Source organism: Muntiacus reevesi, chromosome 8, assembly GCF_963930625.1.
Source record: "Muntiacus reevesi chromosome 8, mMunRee1.1, whole genome shotgun sequence".
Classification (NCBI taxonomy): Eukaryota; Metazoa; Chordata; class Mammalia; order Artiodactyla; family Cervidae; genus Muntiacus; species Muntiacus reevesi.
Genome location: NC_089256.1, coordinates 13,156,360 through 13,176,461, shown reverse-complemented (window position 1 = coordinate 13,176,461; position 20,102 = coordinate 13,156,360). Strand labels below are relative to the sequence as shown.

The following is a 20,102-nucleotide window of genomic DNA, read 5'->3' as shown; positions in this document are numbered from 1 at the left end:
AGTACAAGAATCCACCTGCAATACAGGAGACTTGCAGAAGACTCAGGTTCGATCCCTGCATCGAGAAGATCCCCTGGAGAGGGGGACTAAACAACAGCAACAACAAAAAGCAAGAAGCAAGTATTTATTCTGACTTACCTATATATGAGCTAAACCACTAAATAACCATATCATAGATGAGAAGTTTCATTTTATAGGAATAATATAAGTAATAAAGGAAGAATGACATAATTTGATTATCATTTTAAGGGCTCCCCTGGTGGGTCAGAGGTAAAGAATCCACCTGCTAATGCAGGAGATGAAGGTTCAATCCCTTGGTTGGAATGATCTCCTGGAGAAGGAAATGGCAACCCACTTCAGTATTCCTGCCTGAAAAATCCCATGGACAGAGAAGCCTGCAGGCTACAGTCTACGAGGTCGCAAGAGTCATACGCAACTTAGCAGCTCAACAACAATGATTTGCAAGTTGTACAAGCTAAGTGAAAAGTAAAGATTACCTCTTGCCCTCATTCCATCACTGATTTTCTTTTCAGCAGTCATGTTAATCATGAGCTACCCAGCACCTTTAAAGGTCTTACCCCCTACACATCTTTTGTGTTCTTTGATGAGGTTTTAGACTATGCCTAATCCTAAGAACTGAAAACGGGCTAGAAAACACAAAAACTATCACTTATTAATTCATAATTCTACCACCACCGAGTTCCTAAGAACTTCGGCCATGTAGACTCATATTACCTATTGGATTGCCCAACCATTCCTCAACAAAGATATTTGAAATTTTAACTACTATTGAAGATGCCTATCAGCAAACTTGTTTCATGCACTCAGTTAAGTATCCTAATAGTCAAAAGCTTCCCAGAGGGTTCTCTTTACTCTTCACGAGGAAGGCAGCTCCAATGATACAAGGAAGGAAGAAAAAGTTCAAGGGCTTTCCTAGAACCAAATGTTAACCATATACGTACTATATGTCCCTAAGGAAACTCCTCCCTGCAAAATTAAGAAATATCAAATAACACTTTTTACCTGGTAAAAATACATCTTGCCTTAGAAAGTAAAATGGAGAGGCAATCTGCATCAAGAGGAAGTGTGTCACTTACTGATAGACCATACCATAAAAACTAGGACATATTTGGGAAGAGGTTTAACTTGCTTAGCTTACATCCAGTTTCATACTCATGCACAAAAAGACTTGCTCAAAAAAACACATCTTCAGACCTTAAAATCTGATAACTGACAAAAGGTTTTCTCACTGCACTGACTTGAATTCATAATCAGGGATATATCACAGGAATTACCTTCCTTTACATAATGCAAGTTGGCTTGTAACTAAATGAATTTGATATCATGTGCCCTAATACTAAATCATGCTAAATTGACCCTAAAAATAATAAAGATTAAATTTCATTTTTACTCCTCACAGTAATTAAAGTTACTAGTTCCTTTTTAACTCTCCCTCTCCTTAACTTTTCCCATCCACAAGTAAGATACTTATAATTTGAGACTCAAGATTTAGTTTTAGATGATCATAATAGCCATTCTGGGAATTTCTGAAAATACATAACTGTTGGCAAGTAATTTACTAAGATATTCAATACCAGAATTTTTTAATGCTCTTGTGAAACTCTTTATTATAGTAATTTCAAAAGCAGAGAGTAGTAAAATTAGCCTTCAAATACCTATCGCACAGATTCAATAATTATCTAGATTATGCCACATTTGGTTCATCTACATTTTTTGATATTTAAGTATTTCAAAGCAAATTCCAGCAAGTCTCATCTCTATATATCAGCATAAATCACTACAAAGTACATTTTCTTAAGTAATCAGAATGTTATTACCACACCTAACAAAATTAACTATTTAAATAAATGTAATAAATAAAATGTAAACCAAATTTAGGTTTACCTTAAGGGAAAAATTTTAAAAAACCTAGAAGAGGGCTTTAATTCTGGCATTAAAAAAAAAATTTTCAGAAGTTGTATTTTCTCAGTAAACATATTTATGGCTTTTGGGGTAGTCATAAAATGTTCCTTCTTTTAAACAGATTTAACATAGATCATTCAAATCACTACTTTTGCAGTATTAATATACCAAAGCTAAGATTTGTTGCCATGCCCTACCTCTGCCAAGAACCACTGCCAACATCAAGAATAACAAAGCAGCCTAAGTTTGAGAAAAAGGCCCACAGCACCAAAATAAATAAGCAAACTATATAACTAGGTCTCAAATCAGCTTGCCCATTTCTCTGTACAAGGAATAGGCACAATTCCTTAGTATAAGCATGCAAAGATATGATTAGTCATGGCAAACTCTTCTAAATTCATAAGTGATAACAAGTCTGAACAAAGCCAGTGGGAATTCATTCACTTTGGAATACCATTAGTAAAAGTGTATCATACTGTAAAAGTTACTGTCCTTTTTGTTCCTTCCCATTCTGGTGGTTCAGAGGGTAAAGAATCTGCCTGCAATGCCGAGTTCAATCCCTGGATCGGGAAGATCCTCTGGAAAGGGAACGGCAACCCACTCCAGTATTCTTGCCTGGAGAATTCTACAAACAGAGGAGCCTGGCAGGCTACAGTCCATGGGGTCACAAAGAGGTGGACACAACTGAGCGACTAACACACACACGCACACAAATTAATAATTTTTTTCCATCCTTTCATTACATTATTACGTGACTCAACATTTACCTGAATATTTCTCATAAACATGAAAAACTGATAGATGTTAAATCCTTCAAAGCTGACAAATCTGTTACAAATCAAACAAAGTTTTTAAAGTTCATCAGTGTTGGAAATCAAGTTCCTAGACACTCAAACTCTTGGGAGAGACATCACAGAGTGTGGAAAGTTTATCGGGCAAGGAAGGAAGGGGCAGAAGAACAAATTAGGCTGGGATCTATCACAGCAAAGGCCTCAGACCAACCCCACAGCTCTCAAGCTGAGATGGCTCTTCTAGGTTGTCCTGGCAAGAGAGCCAAGTATTTAATGGACTAGTCTTTGGATGCAAGATACTCCAAGGAAGGGAATGGGTGAGTCTCTCTCTTCAGCCAGCAGCAATTCCCAGGGAGGTCTGACAACCCCAGTAACACTCTCAGTAACTAAGAAAATGAAATCCTTCAGTCCTAAAGTGGGGATCTGAGTAGTGTGTACATGACAACCACTACAATTAGTAATTTTAGCTGTCCCAATCTGATGGATTTTGAGTTTAAAAAAAAAGTATGATTTCTGCCTTTAAAAATGACTAGCCCATTTCTTAAAGTTATAAGGTGACTAAATATCTAAGGTGACTAAATATCTAAGACCTAACTCCAAAATTTGATGATACTAAGATATTACGGCAAGATCTATAGTATATCTGAAGTCTTACATTTGAATACCACTGTTGAAACAATAAGCACAATAAGAGTGCTATTTTGTATAATGAAATTTTCTATAAAAGTTTCAAAATAAAACTCAATGAAAGCTTGTATATTTTCACTTGCCCCAATTTTTTCATGATTCAAACTTACCAGCTTTACATATTTAAATATTCTCCCTCCCTCCCCACTGCCCATCCTACCCACACCCACTCCAAACTGCCTTAGTTGGACCCTCATCATTTCTCATCCTGAATTGTGCAAGGGTTCTCTATAATGTATCTTCCTGACTTAACTTCACCTGCTTCCATCAGTCCATTTTCCATACTGCCACAGAGTGATGTTTCTAAAACACAAATCTGATGATCTTCTTTACAAAATACTTCACAAAGGAACAACTAAAAACAACTAAAAACACAAAGGAACAACTAAAGCAACCTTTAAAACCCAGTCTTTGGAATGACATATGGCCTTTCAGAATCTAGCCCCTACTCATCTTTTTCCAAAAAATTTTGTACCATTAAGCTTTCTCCACAACTCCATACTCTATTCTCACCTGGCCATTTCAAAGCAAGCAATGCTTGCTTACTCATTCCTCTGTGATTTGCTCTTTCTATAACGACCTTCTTCATTCCCTGCATGGTAAACTGTTTACTTTTTAAGAAATGACTCGACTATGACCTCCAAGAGGAACCTTTCCTTAACTGCTACCCCTCAGTTTGTTCAAAAAGGAGTCTGCACATCCTATTATAGCACTTATCACACTATACTGTCACCATTCACTAGGTCTCACTTACTCAAGGCCAGAAGCAAACTTATCTATCTCTGTATCTTTAAGCCAGTGTTGGCACATAAGCCAGCACCTAATAAATGTTCAATGAATGAATCATAAAAAGCACATTAGAGTTGGGAATGACCTTGGAAATCATCAACTGGTTCCACGGCCTCATTTTAACCAAGATGGACTTCCATACAATTACATAGCTAGTTACTACCAAAGAGAAATAGAAGCTTAGTCTATTGATTCCCAATCTTAGTATTCTTTCTACCTAACAGGCAGCATCCCTACATCTGCTATTAAGTCCATGGCATCCACTGAGACCATTTTTGTTTTCACTTATCAAAAAGAGTAATTAGTGAAATTGGGCCATAACAGAATCAACCCCCACAAGATGTAAAACCTTTTGAGGGAATGAGATACAAGACAGGAAAGGGTACTAGCAGTAAGGAACAGTGAATGAGGCAGGAAAAGTGAAACAAAGGGGAGAATGAATGACCAATAATAGTTTGGTGAGGGTGAGGAAATCTTTACTGCATAGAAACTGGAGCTACAAGAGTCCTGCCTGAATTCTCTTATACACCAAACTTTATTTTTAAAGTTAATATTAAATGTTTTAAGTGAACATACATGATAAAATAGAGCACTGTATTATCTCCTCTGTGAAGACAGCCCAACAACAACAACAACAACAACAACAAAACAGACTACACATCAGTCTATGAATTTACAGCATGAGAAATCTTAACTAAAGACTGTGTATATATATTAAATGTTTTATGTACATAACATTAAGTATATAAAATAAGTAAATATGTACATATTAAACTCATCATTAGGATCTGGTTTTTGTAAGCAATGTCACTTTTGAAAGTATTATAATTCATCTATAAGAGTGAAGCTAGTAGTAGCATTAAATTGATGCTAATGGACCCCAGTATATACATACACCCTATTCTTCCTGTGGTGTGAGAATAACTATGCTGACTTTGAGTTATATCCATTCAGCCTAGATTCAATCTCCAACAGCAGTATCAAGGCACATATAAAGACTGGGAGAGTTTTCAGCCTTATTAACACCATCCTGAGAAACCTCCACACCATGCAAGTTAAGTGGAGGAAGAAGAAATGTGTAGGCTAAAGCGCAAAAGAAAGACGAGGCAGAGGCCAAGTGAACTTGTACACCCACAGAAGCCAGAAACAGAAACAAGGGACACCTGGGCCAAGGACACTCGTATAAAGTGTTGGACTGCATGCCTACTATCTAAAACTTGTCTCAATGTATCTGGAACACTATGGCCATTCTGATCACCTAGACCACCTTTCAGAGACCCACCTTGCTTGTAACAAAGCAATCCCTTTGGGTCCTTTGCCCTGGACCTGTGACATTCTGGACTAGTTCTGTACTCAGTTGTGGCTAAATGAAACTTTTTTAAAATAAATCATCTCTTTTACTGTCTTAGCTAAAGAGGGGGAAAAAAAAAAAGACTGGGAAAATATACTTCTCCTACTGATGTCAATAACCTTTGCATAATCAATCAAAGGTCAATAATCTTTGCATAATTCAACCTACTGATCTAAGTATCCCCATTCTTCACCTCTTCCAAATGAAGAATTAATTGCTTAGGCTATCTTACAATTAAGAAAACATTCCTCTTTCCTTAATCACTTAAGCAGTAACTTCTAAGACGCAGCTCTGTGCCAAGCACTGTGCATTTAATAAAGAATACTTGGACCTTTCTACATCACTGAATTACAGCACCAAAATTACACCCCAAAATTAAAGACATAAAGTATGTTTGAAGCAATATTAAGAGATCTCCTAGATACATAAACACATGGGAATAATAATCTGGATTCAGTTAAGAACAAAAACTACAATACCATAAAAAGATCCTATGTATCACTTAGCAAATGGGCATAGATGAATTAACTTTCAGACAATTTAAACTGTTCTTTCTAAAACTTGTTACTAGTCTTATAAAACCTGTGCCCAATATACCTTTTTCAAACATATTTTGAAGTCTAAACCTCTTACAAATCTTTTCATTAGGCAAAACTCATGAGTATGAGTGCTACTATGAAGAATCATAAGCACAAATCAAAGAGAAATGAGTGAGATTAGAGAACCCTCTTAAAAAAGACAGCTCCATTTTCCTCTTGGCAGAGTTTGCTAATCCAGGTCTGTTTTTCTTCTTTAAATTTTTGATTAAGCAGTGCTTAAAATATGTTCCTTTAAAGTTTTGCATAAACTTATTTTAGTAGTAAACTAAAAAGCAATTAAAAAAAAAAAAAAAGCAAATCCATGCCTCAAAAAGTCAACAAATCCAAACAAATTAAAATTTTAAGGAAATCATTAGTTCTTTAATTAAGCATTCAAGCAGCTATGTCCCAAACCACCATTAGCCCCTGATCATCTAGATTTCACAGAGCTGAAAACTTTTCTGTAAAATATCTAGCACAAATATCCATAATTTCACAGCATGACAGAAAAAGGTGCATTTTAAAATCAGGGAGTATGAACATAGATATGCACTGATCACTAAAAATGGTGACACAGAGAGATGTATTTTGACTGCTTGATCAAGTAATTATTTTAAAGTTCATTACATCACTTTAATAACTAAGCACTGCTTTACTGAGAGACCAGTGACATAATCAAGTACACCAGGGGAGCGGCAGTGGCGGGAGGGTGGTAAAAAAAAGACACAAAATCTGCGTTTCCAGTTTTGGAAAAAGGATTACAACTAGTCTGCTGAGTAATGAAAAATGCAAATCAACTGTTAAATACTGCAATTTTAAAAGTATGACTGTTACTCAAGTCAACCTGTCTACTGAACATCTGAATAATTAAACTTCAGAGCTTCTTTAACTTTTATGTCTTTAGTCAATGTAAAACTATGAAAAATATTTCCTGATACTCTTGGTTATGTCAGTAGTTGATACAAGGTAAGCAGGCTTCACCAGTCAACTACCATTATAAACTAAAAGACCAAACACCCACCATAAATTATTAAATGGATGATATATAAACCACAGCATAGTCATAAACTCAAGTCATGCCTCATTTCACATTCTAATAAGAAATTAAAAGAATGCCAGACATCATTTATCTTATAATTATGTAGGGGAGACTTTTATAGAGTGTTTTGTGGTTACAGAGCACTTTTGCAATATTCTGTTATTTTCATATTTTAGCAAAGCCATGATGATCCCTCATTAAATTATTAGCAGTAAGATAAAGCAGACTAGTCAGGCACAATTGATTCATAGCTGCACAACCAAACACTAACTGAATAAATGAATAAATCAATATAAAGCTAGATCCAAATTTCCCAAACTGGTGTTTCATTATATCAGAATGCAGTAATAGGTTTGCTTTAATACCCTCCTGGAAAGGCATCCCAAAATCTACAGCAGTGTCTTAAAACTGAAAACTGTCAAGAAACTTGCTCGCTTAATATTGTTGTTTAGTCGCTTAGTTGTGTGCAATTCTTTATGACCCCATGGACTGTAGCCTGCCAAGCTCCTCTGTCCATGGGATTTCCCTGGCAAAAATACTGGAGTGGGTTGCCATTTCCTTCTCTAACAAATAGATCATCCCAAACTAGGAGTCGAACCCACATCTTCTGAGTCTCCTGCATTGGCAGGTGGATTCTTTACCACTGAGCCACCAGGGAAGCCCGTGCTTAATATGGCATTACTTAAATTTATTGGCACATACATATTTTTAAAAGTACACCTATAAAACCTCACACATAAGGAGAATTCAAAGACAGCAGTACTCTTATTCAGAGATTAGTATTAGAATTATGTAGATGGCCTTCTCCAGATTGACTCAATACTGCCCAGGAACATGTATTTTGAAAGAGCTTCCTAACAAATTCTGATCCACAACCAGGATTAAATATACTTTTATGATGCCACCTTTCACAGGAACAAGAACCTGGACAATTTTCTAATCAGTTAAGAAACGTGATTAAATGGTTTCAAAAAAGAAAATTTTTAAATCAGAGTATTATCAGAGATTATACTATGAGTTCATTTTAATAAAACATACAAATTTTGACTTCCCACTAACAAGGACTACATCTTGCTTTATTTAAATTATGTAAGAAAATGCATTTTGGCAATGTATCTTTTTTATTTTGGGCCCACACCACACAGCATGTGGGTTCTTAGTTCCCCAACCTGCACCCTACAGTGGAAGCCCAGTAGAAGCACAGCGTCCTAACCACTGGACTGCCAGGGACATCCCCCCAATATCTATTTTTAAATGACTTGTTTGTAGACTCACAAAATGTTAAAAACATAGACTAAAATTTAATACATTATACAAGGACAAAACTGTAAATGTGACTTGGTATTTGGAATTTATCTTTCACTAGAAAAACTTTTAGTGTTCTGTTACTGAATGATAGTGTTTGGTATACAAACACTTCAAGTAACACAGCAAGTGTAGTCTTCATTCTCTAAAAATAAAAGGCCAAATATATATATCCTGGAGTAGGAAATGGCAACCCACTCCAGTATTCTCGCCTGGAGAATCCCATGGACAAAGAAGCCTGGCGGGCTACAGTCTATAGGGTCACAAAGAGTCAGACACAACTGAAGCGACAGAATATACATACATATGTATCACTATTTTTTCTTGCTAATATTTCTTCTTGAATAATTACCTATACTCCGTTAATATACAAGATATTAACAGAACACATAATAAACAGAGGGGGCAATAATAATCATGAGCCAGATACTTAAAATCGTCAGTGTTTTTGTGTTCCTTGTTACCTAGTATTTCAATAGCAACTTAATTTTCTTAATGTTTCTTGTCCCTAACCAATGGTCCATTGAGTGGATATACAAAGAACTGAAAAAACTAAAACAATATTACAAGAATTAATAAAACATTAACACATGACTAAGTAGTGGAACATCCAACATCCGTTGGATCATCGAAAAAGCAAGAGAGTTCCAGAAAAATATCTACTTCTGCTTTATTGACTATCCCAAAGCCTTTGATTGTGTGGAACACAATAAACTGGAAAATTCTTAAAGAGATGGGAATACCAAACCACTTGACCTGCCTCTTGTGTATGCAGGTCAGGAAACAAAAGTTAGAACTGGACATGGAACAGACTGGTTCCAAATAGGGAAAAGAGTGTGTCAAAGCTGTATATTGTCATCCTGCTTATTTAACTTATATGCAAAATACATCATGAGAAAGACTGGGCTGGATGAAGCACAAGCTGGAATCAAGATTGCTAGGAGAAATATAAGTAAACTCAGATATGCAGATGACACCACCCTTATGGCAGAAAGTGAAGAACTAAAGAGCCTCTTGATGAAAGTGAAAAAGGAGAGTGAAAAAGTTGGCTTAAAACTCAACATTCAGAAAACTAAGATCATGGCATCTGGTCCCATCCCTTCATGGCAAACAGACGGGGTAACAGTGGAAACAGTGACAGACTTTATTTTCTTGGGCTCCAAAATCACTGCAGATGTTGACTGCAGCCGTGAAATTAAAAGACAATGGCTCCTTGGAAGAAAATTTATGACCAACCTAGACAGCATCTTAAAAACCAGAGACATTACTTTGCCAACAAAGGTCCACCTAGTCAAAGCTATGGTTTTTCCAGTAGTCATGTATGGATGTGAGAGTTGGACTAAACAGAAAGCTGAGCACCAAAGAATTGATGCTTTTGAACAATGATACTAGAGAAGATGCTTGAAAGTACCTTGGACAGCAAGGAGATCCAACCAATCCATCCTAAAGGAAATCAGTCGTGGATATTCATTGGAAGGACTGATGTTGAAGCTGAAACTCCAATACTTTGGCCACCTGATGTGAAGAGCTGACTCACTGGAAAAGATCCTGATGCTGGGAAAGATTGAGGGCAGGAGGAGAAGGGGATGACAGAGGATGAGATGGTTGGATGGCATCATCGACTCGATGGACATGGGTTTGGGTGGACTTCGGGAGCTGGTGATGGACAGGGAGGCCTGGCGTGCTGCAGTTCACAGGGTCGCAAAGAGTTGGACACAACTAAGTGACTGAACTGAACTGAACAATAAAGAGGACAAAATTTTCCCTCTGCATTATCTTAGGGTGTTGCCTCTTCACTCCCATCAACTATTCAAGCCTCTACAGCAAGGATACATATTATACTTTCTAATTGAATTTCACCTTACTCCAATAATCAATCCTAAATTCCATCCCCAAACTAATCTTTTCTAAAATAAAGTTTCGATCACATCACTCTCCTACTTTAAAAAATATTTCTCAAAGGTAATAGGGATTTCCAAATTCTGCTCCCCATATTGGGGGGGGGGAGAAAATGCAGATTACAAGGCCCTGCCCACAAGATTTCAATTCAATCAGTTTGATAACCAGGAATCTGTATTTTAACAATCTCTTTCAGTGGGTTTGATTTGGTGACCTATAGAACACTGTGAAAAAGAACAAGTCATATGGTAAATGTCAAACTCTTTAGCCTGACATCAAGGTTCCCTCCCACAAAAGGCCCCTGAGTTACCACTATGGGTCACAGATGGACTCTCCTACAAGGACTCATCAGAAATAAACTTGATTTTCTGCATCCTAAACAAGCCAAATGTTCTCTCTCTTAAGTCTTGAAAATGTTCACTTTTCACCATTCCTCTTAGCCCAGTTCAAGCCCCAAACTTCCTGGTTCCCACTGCTGCTACTGCTGCTGTTTAGTCACTAAGTCATGTCTCCGACTCTTTTGAGACCCCAAGGACTGTAGCCCGCCAGGCTCCTCTGTCCATGGGATTTCCCAAGCAAGAATAATGAATTCGGTTGCCATTTCCTTCTCCAGCTACCTTCCTGACCCAGGGATCTTCCCTGAAGAAGGGAATGGCTACCCACTCCAGTATAACTTACCTGGAGAATTCCATGGACAGAGAAGCCTGGCAGGCTACAGTCCATGAGTTGCAAAGAGTCGGACACAATTGAGCAACTAACACTTTCACTTCTCTCCAGGGAATCTTCTTGACCCAGGGATGAAACCTGCATCTCCTGCTTGGCAGGTGGATTCTTTACCACTGAGCCACCTGGGAAACTCTTGCTGCTGCTGCTGCTGCTAAGTCACTTCAGTCGTGTCCGACTCTGTGCGACCCCTTAGACGGAAGCCCACCAGGCTCCCCCGTCCCTGGGATTCTCCAGGCAAGAACACTGGAGTGGGTCACCATTTCCTTCTCCAATGCATGAAAGTGAAAAGTGAAAGACAAGTCGCTCAGTCGTGTCCGACTCTTAGCGACCCCATGGACTTCAGTCTACCAGACTCCTCCATCCATGGGATTTTCCAGGCAAGAGTACTGGAGTGGGTTGCCATTTCCTTCTTCAGGGGATCTTCCCAACCCAGGGGTTGAACCCGCGTCTCCCGCATTCCAGGCAGACGCTTTACTATCTGAACCACCACACTGTTTCTGCCCTGAACCATTACTACATTTTCAGTAGGTTTTATCATATGACAAAGGACTGTGGATCAAAGCTATTCTCACTCAGCATCCACAACAATGCATACTGCATCCTTTCCCTAAGGCAATTTCACTGTACATAGACATAATCCGCCCACAATCCAGGAGACCTGGGTTCGATCCCTGGGTCAGGAAGATCCCCTGGAGAAGGGAATGGCAACCCACTCCAGTATTCTTGCCTGGAGAATTCCATGGACAGAGGAGCCTGGCAGGTTACAGTCCATGGAGTCACAAAGAGTTGGACACAACTGAGAGACTTTGACTTTTCAAACAAAACCAAGTAGGAACTAACATTTTAGAAATAATTTTAGAATACTAAAATGGTAAACTGTAAAAAGGAGATTTTTTCCTTAGAAAAGAAACCTACAGTTAAACATATCTAAAATAAGAGTATCTGCCAAAACATAATACTAAATAATTTTCTCCCTTTGGCTTCCCCGATGGCTCAGTGGTAAAGAATCTGCCTGCAGTGCAGGAGACGTGGGTTCAATCCCTGGGTTAGGAAGATCCCTTGGAGGAGGAAACTGCAACCTGCTTCAGTATTCTTGCCTGAAAAATCCCATGGAGAAAGGAGCCTGGCAGACTACAATCGAAAAACTTGCAAAGAGTTACATGGGTAACTGAGCAAAGAATTCTTCCCAGATCAAAGAGGCAAACTTAAGTTCCAAGAAAAAACTGGTAAACCAAATTCTGCTTTAACCCCAATCAGGGTTGCCCAAACTTTGACCCAAACAGCTATTCAAAAACAAGTTGGGGGCGGGGGGGGGGGGGGGAGACCACTCTATTAATTTCTGAGGTTTCTCCATGTGTTACAAAGTTAACATGTGAGTATTCTAGTATAATGCTTCAGACTTGATATAAGTGCCTCTAACACACAATAATTGCTGGTTTACTTATCTGTCTTATCACTGAGTAACATATGGTTGGGGCTATGTGTCTTAATTCATCTTTTGTTCCAGCACTGAGAACATCACAACTGATTAATAAAGATTTTATAAGCAAAATAAAAGATTTTCAAGATTTAAAAAAACAGTGATTCTCAAAAGAAATACAACTGCCAGTAAGTATGTGCAAAAATCACCAATCTCCAGAGAAATACAAATGACAATAAGAGATCTCACACCCATCAGCATGGCTACCATTAAAAAAAAAAATCAACAACAAAACAGGAAATACAAGTGTTGGCAAAGACATGGAGAAACTCACTGGAAACCCTGTTTTGCCAGTAGAATTGTAAAACAGTACAACCACTTTGGATAACCGTATGGAGTTCCTCAGAAAATAAAAACGGAAATATCACACAATTCAGCAATCCTACTTCTAGGTATATATACACCAAAAAGAATTGAAAGCAGTGTCTCAAAGAGTTGTTTACACACCCATGTTCTTATTATTATTCACAACAGTCAAGAGGTAGAACCAACTCAAACATTCAACAGTGGATGAATGAATAAAGTAAACATGTGCCATACATACAAGAGAATTACAATTCAGCCTTAAAAAGCAAAGAAATCCTGGAACTTCCCTGGCTGCCCAATAGTAAAGATTCTGTGCTTCCAATGCAAGGGGTGTGGGTCTGATCACTGGTGGGAGAACTACCATCCCACATGTGCTGTAGCCAAAAGCTGGACAGAAATCTGATGCTTGAACCTTGAAGACGTTATGCTAAGTGAAATAAGTCAGTCAAAAAAAAGAGAAATATAAGACTATATAATTCTAATTATATGAGGAATCAGTGACAGCAATCAAATTCAGAAAGACAGAAAGTACAGTGGTGGTTACAAGGGGTTGGGGGGAAGAAAGAAAATGGTGGCTGCTTGTTAGGCACAGATTTGCAAGACCAAAAAGGTTGTGGAAACCTGTTCCACAACAATATAAACATATTCAACACTACTGAACTATATATTTAAAAACTGTTAACAGTCTTCCCTGGTGGTCCAGTGATTAAGAAACCACCTGCCAGTGCAGAGGACACAAGTTTGATCCCTAGTCTGAGAAGATTCCATGTGTCTTGGAGCAACTAAGCCCACACGCCACAACTACTGAAGTCCACTCACCTATACCCCATTCTCCACAAGAGAAGACACCTCAATGAGAAGCCCGCATACCACAATGAAGACTAGCCCCTACTCACCACAAATAAAGTCACGAGAAGCAACAAAGATCCAACACAACCAAAAATTAACTTTTAATAAAAAGGTTAAGGTGGCTAAGTTTTATATTTATATTATGTGCTTACAATAAAAAAATTTTACTACAGTGATTCTAGGTACAAGAAAAAATATACTATCAAATGAACTCACAGTTAAAACAAATATAAATATAAAACATTATTATAGGACTTCCCTGGTAGTCCAGTGGTCAATCATGCTCCCAAAGCAGGAGACCCAGGTTCGATCCCTGGTCAGGGAACTAGATCTCACAGGCCACAACTAAAGATCTCGCATGTCTCAACGAAGATGGAAGATCCCACGGGCTGCAACTAAGACTCTGCACAGCCAAGTAAATTAATTAAAATTTTAAAAATTAGTGCAATGCTTACATTATACAAGTGGCTTTTAATTCAGCCACTGTCTAAAAGATAGTTTAAAATAAGTCACTCCATGCTACATGTTCAAACTTCATTTTAGAAGATTCTTGCTATTTATTAATTGTTTACTCAGTCAAAAGACGAAGTATTTCTGCTTCAAGAATCAGAATTTCATAACTGAAAGAGATTCTTGAGATCATCTACTGCACTAATTCCAATATGGTCCTACAAGCAACGCCAAAGTGAGACAAATAAAGAAAATGAAAGTTGTCTTTCATAAAGTTAAATCTATTTTAAATTTTAAGGCATATACTTTATTCTGAGAGCACATTCTTCCTACTTTGAACCTTGTTCTATTTAATGGTAATTTCATCCATTCAACAATACTCGTTGAGCCAGTAACTGTAAGGTGCAGGGCTACAGAGGTGACCAAAACCAGCAAGATTCTCGCCCTCAGGGAACCAACTATCTTGTGATGCAATGTGAGAGTAACAGTAGAAAGAAAAGATAGGGATTGGTTTTTAAGACCGTAACATTCAAAACAAAAAGTTGGACAGCCTAAGTCAGTGGTACTATTCTCCAGCCCCTTTCTATTTTATAAATGAGAAACTGGATATCCAAAAGTTTCACAACTATTCAGTAAAAGCCAAAACCATTTCGATTCTAGAATTTAAAACATAAGGGAAATATTCATGTCCCTGAGTAGAGATGTGACCATGATTAATTTACAGGTCACCAAATAAGTCAGAGAGTAATATTTTTCCACTTATCTTGTCCTTCCAGTTCTAACAGTATTTGATTCTAACATATCAAACCTATTACACCATTTGAGGACTTAAAAGCTTAACAAAAAACTTAAAATCCTTAGAACTTAAGAAGTCTCATGCTATCAAAAGTAAATTCTACACACTTCAAGATAAATGACAAAATAAGGCTCAACATTTATAACAAGGGGGAAAAACTGACACAAAATTGGTACCTGCAGTAATACTGTCTGGTCATTGTTTCTGTGGCCTAGAAACAACAATAACTCTCTGGAGCATTGCTATCATTCACCAGAAGCTTCAGAAAGTTTAAACATACAAAGCAACTGAAAAAACAAGCAGTGATAATCAGCTTATTAACATTTCAAAGAACAAAACCTGTAGTTCCAGTGAATACTCAAGGTTTCACAATATTCACAAGGGCTTCCCTTGTGGCTCATCTGGTTAAAAAAATCCACCTGCAATGCCAGAGACCTGGGTTCGATCCCTGGGTTGGGAAGATCCCCTGGAGAAGGGAAAGGCTACCCACTCAAGTATTTTGGCCTGGAGAATTCCATGGACTGTATAGCCCATGGGGTCGCAAAGAGTAGGACACAACTGAGCAACTTTCACTCACTCACAATATTTGAACTGACAGTTCAATCTCTCACTTCGGTATCTTTCTCTACCTCTCTGCAAGAGTAGGATACTAAGCCAGACAGCAAATCCACACACTTGTTCTCATGGGTTCAAAAGGCTTTTCCCCCTTAAAAATAAACTCACATAAAACACAGATTTGGAGAAACAAAACTTAGAGAAGGCATAACTATCCCCTTCTGTACATAGAAGAAATTTAGGCGAAAAGTTAAAATAACTTGCCTAGACAGCAAGTAGCAAAGTTAGGATTTGTACCATCCTAGCTGCAAAGTTCATGGACCTTTTTTACCTCCCCACCTCCTCTCACTTTCTTCCTCTAAGTCTGTCATAAACACCTACATGCAAGTCACTGGATAGGAAACAGTGAGGCAGAAGGAACACAAAAATGTACAAAAACTTAGTATTTACCCTAAGATAGAATAATTTTATATAAAAACTGCACTACAAGAGTTAAAAGTGCCTATGATTAGAAGAAAGAATTCACTGAGGAGGGAGTTAGACCATACAGAATAGAAACGTATTTTAGGTAGAAGGAACTTCAGAGTGCAAAGGTGGGGAAAAGAGGAGAAAGTCATAAGGTATGTACGTTTGAAAAGACAAAAATATTAACCTGACTGAAATTATATCTAAGAGGGCAGTTGAATACAAAGCTGAAAAGGTAGGACTGGGTCAGACACTGAAGGACCTATTGAAACAAACATCCTATTTAAAGCACCAAGAGAATTAAACCTAGTTTTTACATATCTGTTTATCCTTATTAAGTAAGATTGCACATGCCCTGTTAATTGAAATAAGTATTTTTCAGCTAAGAAGAAAGGGTCTAGGATAGAATCTGGTACAAAGATGAAAAATGTTGGATCTGAATTCAAATAACAGATTTTTTTCCCCATCTCTTGATAACCACAGGCTTATATCCAAAGAGATAAGGGGAAAAAACAAAATCTACACCTATAATGCTGAAATTTTATGCCAGCTACTTAATTATAAAGGCAAAGTAGAACCCACAAATCTCTTCCATAGAATGATGGTAAAGAGATGTTTGAAGAAAAAGGAATAATTACCAAGCCTCAATGTCAGAAAAATTCCTTTTTGAGTTGTCAAACTGGTTTAAAAAAAAACGTTCTACTGTAGCTTTAATAACATTTTTTAAAATTCAGGTTAGACTCTAGAAAATGTTCACTTAGACCACAACTGCCCTGAAGCTACTGATAAGAAGCAAGCACCTTCATTATTCAAAACTACCATTTCCCTCTTAGAGAGCTAAATTCCCTCTATCTTGTAAAAAGGAGACCTACCAGATATTCAAGCGTTACCTGGATTATGACATCACTCTTTACTGCAGTTCTAGCAGGCCAGAATGGGCTGGCTTATGCCTTCTACATTACCACAGTAGCAATCCCCACCCCCAGAAAAGTTTGTGTAAAAAGTTGTTAACAGCAGCCCCATCTCCTCATTCCACGAACTATCAAAAGCTGTGAAGGCATTAAAAAAAAAAAAAAAGCACTTCATACAAAAAAGAGAGGGAGAATGAGGTGGGATAGAACGCTGAAATCAAGCAAATTCTTGTATTTGTAAAATACGAGCAGAAAGAAAACTGTGACTCTAGCCCAAAGCTCTCATTTTACACGTTAAGAAACTGAGGTCCGGAGGCAGTTAACTGATTTACCGAGGGCAACTGCTTCTCTAAGGTTAAGTCTCCGTTACCAGTCAGCGTAGCACTTAATCACATTCGAACACTGTTACTTAAATGTCTGAGATTAAATTAAGTACCTGACGTGCAAAACAAAAAAAAACTCTTCACCTTTTCTGCACCCTCCTCAGTGCTTTGCCCCACAGTTATACAGAAAATGTTGACTCCTAGATGAAAATTATTTCTCCCTTCAGACACTACAGTCGCAAAATTTCTTTTAAGGGAAAGCCTGAAACTACTGAATTTCTCAAATTCTGACTAAACAAGTGGATCAACAAAACCTCAGAAGTTTTGGAGAAATAAGAATGTGGAGTATTACTATTTTGTTTTGGTTTTGCCAGTTGCCCTTTCCTTTATATTACAGTTTTCAGTCTAGGTGTGCTTTTGAAAAATAAATTTCAATCACTTCGATAATAATCACAAGTTATTACCATTTTTGAAACACGAATGTTAGACAACTTCATCTCTCAGAGATGACTTGGAAAATATCCTTCCCAGAACGAACTAATACTTCTCGAACAAAAACACCTAAAATCACTTTCTACCAAGCCACGATATAGTAAAGCCAAAAAAAACGTAATCCAGTAAAAAACCCCACCAGCTAAAAAGCACTTAGTACCATCAAGTCTGCCCTGGATCATCGTTTACCGTCAAGCTGTCAAAGCATTAGAAGAACCTGGGGGGAAAAGTTCCGCACCAAGTTCACCCGCTATACCATCTCCCACACCTAACACGTTTGGAGAAATGCAAACACGCCACATGTACATGTTTAAACCATGTTTAACCAAGGTTGGTGTTTTGTCAATTCTATTATCGAAAGCGTCAAAAAAAAAATGTTTTTTTTAAAGGCATCAGCATGCATGATTTCCCCTCCTTCCAAAAAAAAAAAAAAAAAAGACAACAAAAACCCACCAACAAAAATGGTACAGAACTGACTTAACGCGAATTAAACAGTTTTGAACATTGAGGCCGCCGTACAGGGCGGTTTAGAAGGTTCTGTCTCAAATGCCGGGCAAAAGTCCTCTGGCGAGTTTCAAAACTAAAGACCTTGCACTACCGTACAAATAACAAAAGCTTAATACAAAGTACCCGGCCGTCAAACCGTTCCTGTTACCATCGCCCAGAGTTTTGTTTTGTTTTTTTTAAACCAGCATTGAAAAGGGAACAATAAAAAGCGTCTCACCGCAAACGCAGCACGAGAGGGACTGTCGGAAGTAAGGCAAGAGCCTGTTAATCTCTGTAAACGCCTTGGGGTCTCCGGGGTCGTAGTTGAGCACTAGGCGGCTCGCGGAAATGTAGAGAGCAGTAGCATTCACCGGGTTCATTGCAGACGCTTCGACACCGTTGGCTCCCGGGTAAAGAGAAATTCCGGATCCAACTTTGTAAGCAGCCAGGGAACAACGGCGAGTTTGTAACAATTCGGAGGAAATCGGGGCAGAACCAATGGCCAAAGTAGTAACCAAAATCCGTACAAGTTTGTGGAGCTGAAGCAATCCTCCCACACATGGGGCCCTGGCGCCCCTCCTCCGTCCCTGAGACTTGCAGACCGAGTAGGAAAAAAAAAAAAAAAAAGAGCGAGCGAGAAACCAGCGTTCGAGTTCGTCCCGGGCGGCCGCGGGGCGCAGAACGCGGCGGAGGCGGCGCTCAGTCTAGCCCCGCGGCTCGGCGGGTGGCCTGCGCTCGAGCTGCATCCCTGGACGCGGAGGCACCTCCTGTGGTCGAGCTGGGCGGGCGCGGCAGCAGGCCCCGGCCCGGTCCGAGGGGCGGGCACGCTTCTCACGGGTTGCGGGGCCCTTACTCCATCACAGCGCCCGACGCGGAGGCAGCGGCGACGGCAAGGACGGCAGCGCGGGAGTCGGCTTCCTGGATCTAGTGCACCGAGCCGCGGCGGCGGCGAACGTTGTTGCTGCGGCTGGCGGAGACCGCCGCCGCTCTCTCCATATCGGACGCGGGGCCCGGAGCTGAGCCTGGCTCTCCGCCCCGGCGGTTAGAGCCCGGCTGTTCCCTGAGGTGGCGAAGCGGGTAGGGGAGGCCCCCGCCCGAGAGGGGAGGGCCGGGGAGGAAGTGCGCGGGGCCGGCGGCGGCGGGAGGGGGCGGGGAGCAGGCCCGGCCGGGCCGCGGCGGCGCCCCTCGCTCCTCAGTCGCTCACTCCGAGGTCACCAGGCGCAAGCGCCGCCCCCTCACTGCCCGGCCATCTTCTCCGCGCCACACACACGGACGCCTCCTCCGCCAAGCACCACGGCCGCCACCGCCCACGACGCCCGGCCGGCCGCGGCTGAGGCGAGCGCTCACACCGACAGGCCCCGCCGCCGCCCAGCGCACACAGCAAGGCCCCGCCGCAGGCCCCTCCCCCCGTGCCTCGCCGCCCTCACCCCGACTCCACGCGCCACTCTAGCTCGGTAGGGCCCGGGCTGCTGCGCCCTTAATGGATCCCGCGGGCTGTGCGGCGCCTCAGGCCCTGCCGGCGACGACGACCGTTACCCCAACGGGCAAAGCCACTGTCATCCCCGAGACTCCCCCGCCGCCGTCGTCGCTAGTGCTCGCACGCATGCGCAGACCACATTCTCACCCCTCCCCCCGCCCTTTCCTTTCCCTTCGCTTCCCTTTTCCCCTGCTTCTCCTCTAAGAGCCCCCTCCACACCCTCCCAGAGCTACCGGCTTGCTTGGCGCATGCGCATTCCACTACCCAGCTCCGCCGCCTTTCGCCCTTACGCGTGCGCTTTGAGCGCCCACCCAGAAAACCGGATAAACACATCAGCCCGCTCACACCAGCCCCTCCCCGCTGCCAACCCACCCTGAGCTCACTGCGCATGCCTGACTCTCCACTTTACTGCTCTCAGTACAGA

At 40.2% G+C, this 20,102-nt stretch overlaps 1 protein-coding gene across 1 annotated transcript in view; it reads right to left on the bottom strand.

Annotated features, from left to right (window-relative positions):
- Positions 1 to 19,801, bottom strand: part of MSL2 (MSL complex subunit 2) — a 29,463-nt gene extending 9,662 nt beyond the window's left edge. The window contains exon 1 of the mRNA XM_065942963.1: positions 18,440 to 19,801. Coding sequence (XP_065799035.1) covers positions 18,440 to 18,581 — 142 coding nt within the window. The 5' untranslated portion in view covers positions 18,582 to 19,801. The remainder of the gene's footprint in view (positions 1 to 18,439) is intronic.
- Positions 19,802 to 20,102: the final 301 nt, after the last annotated feature.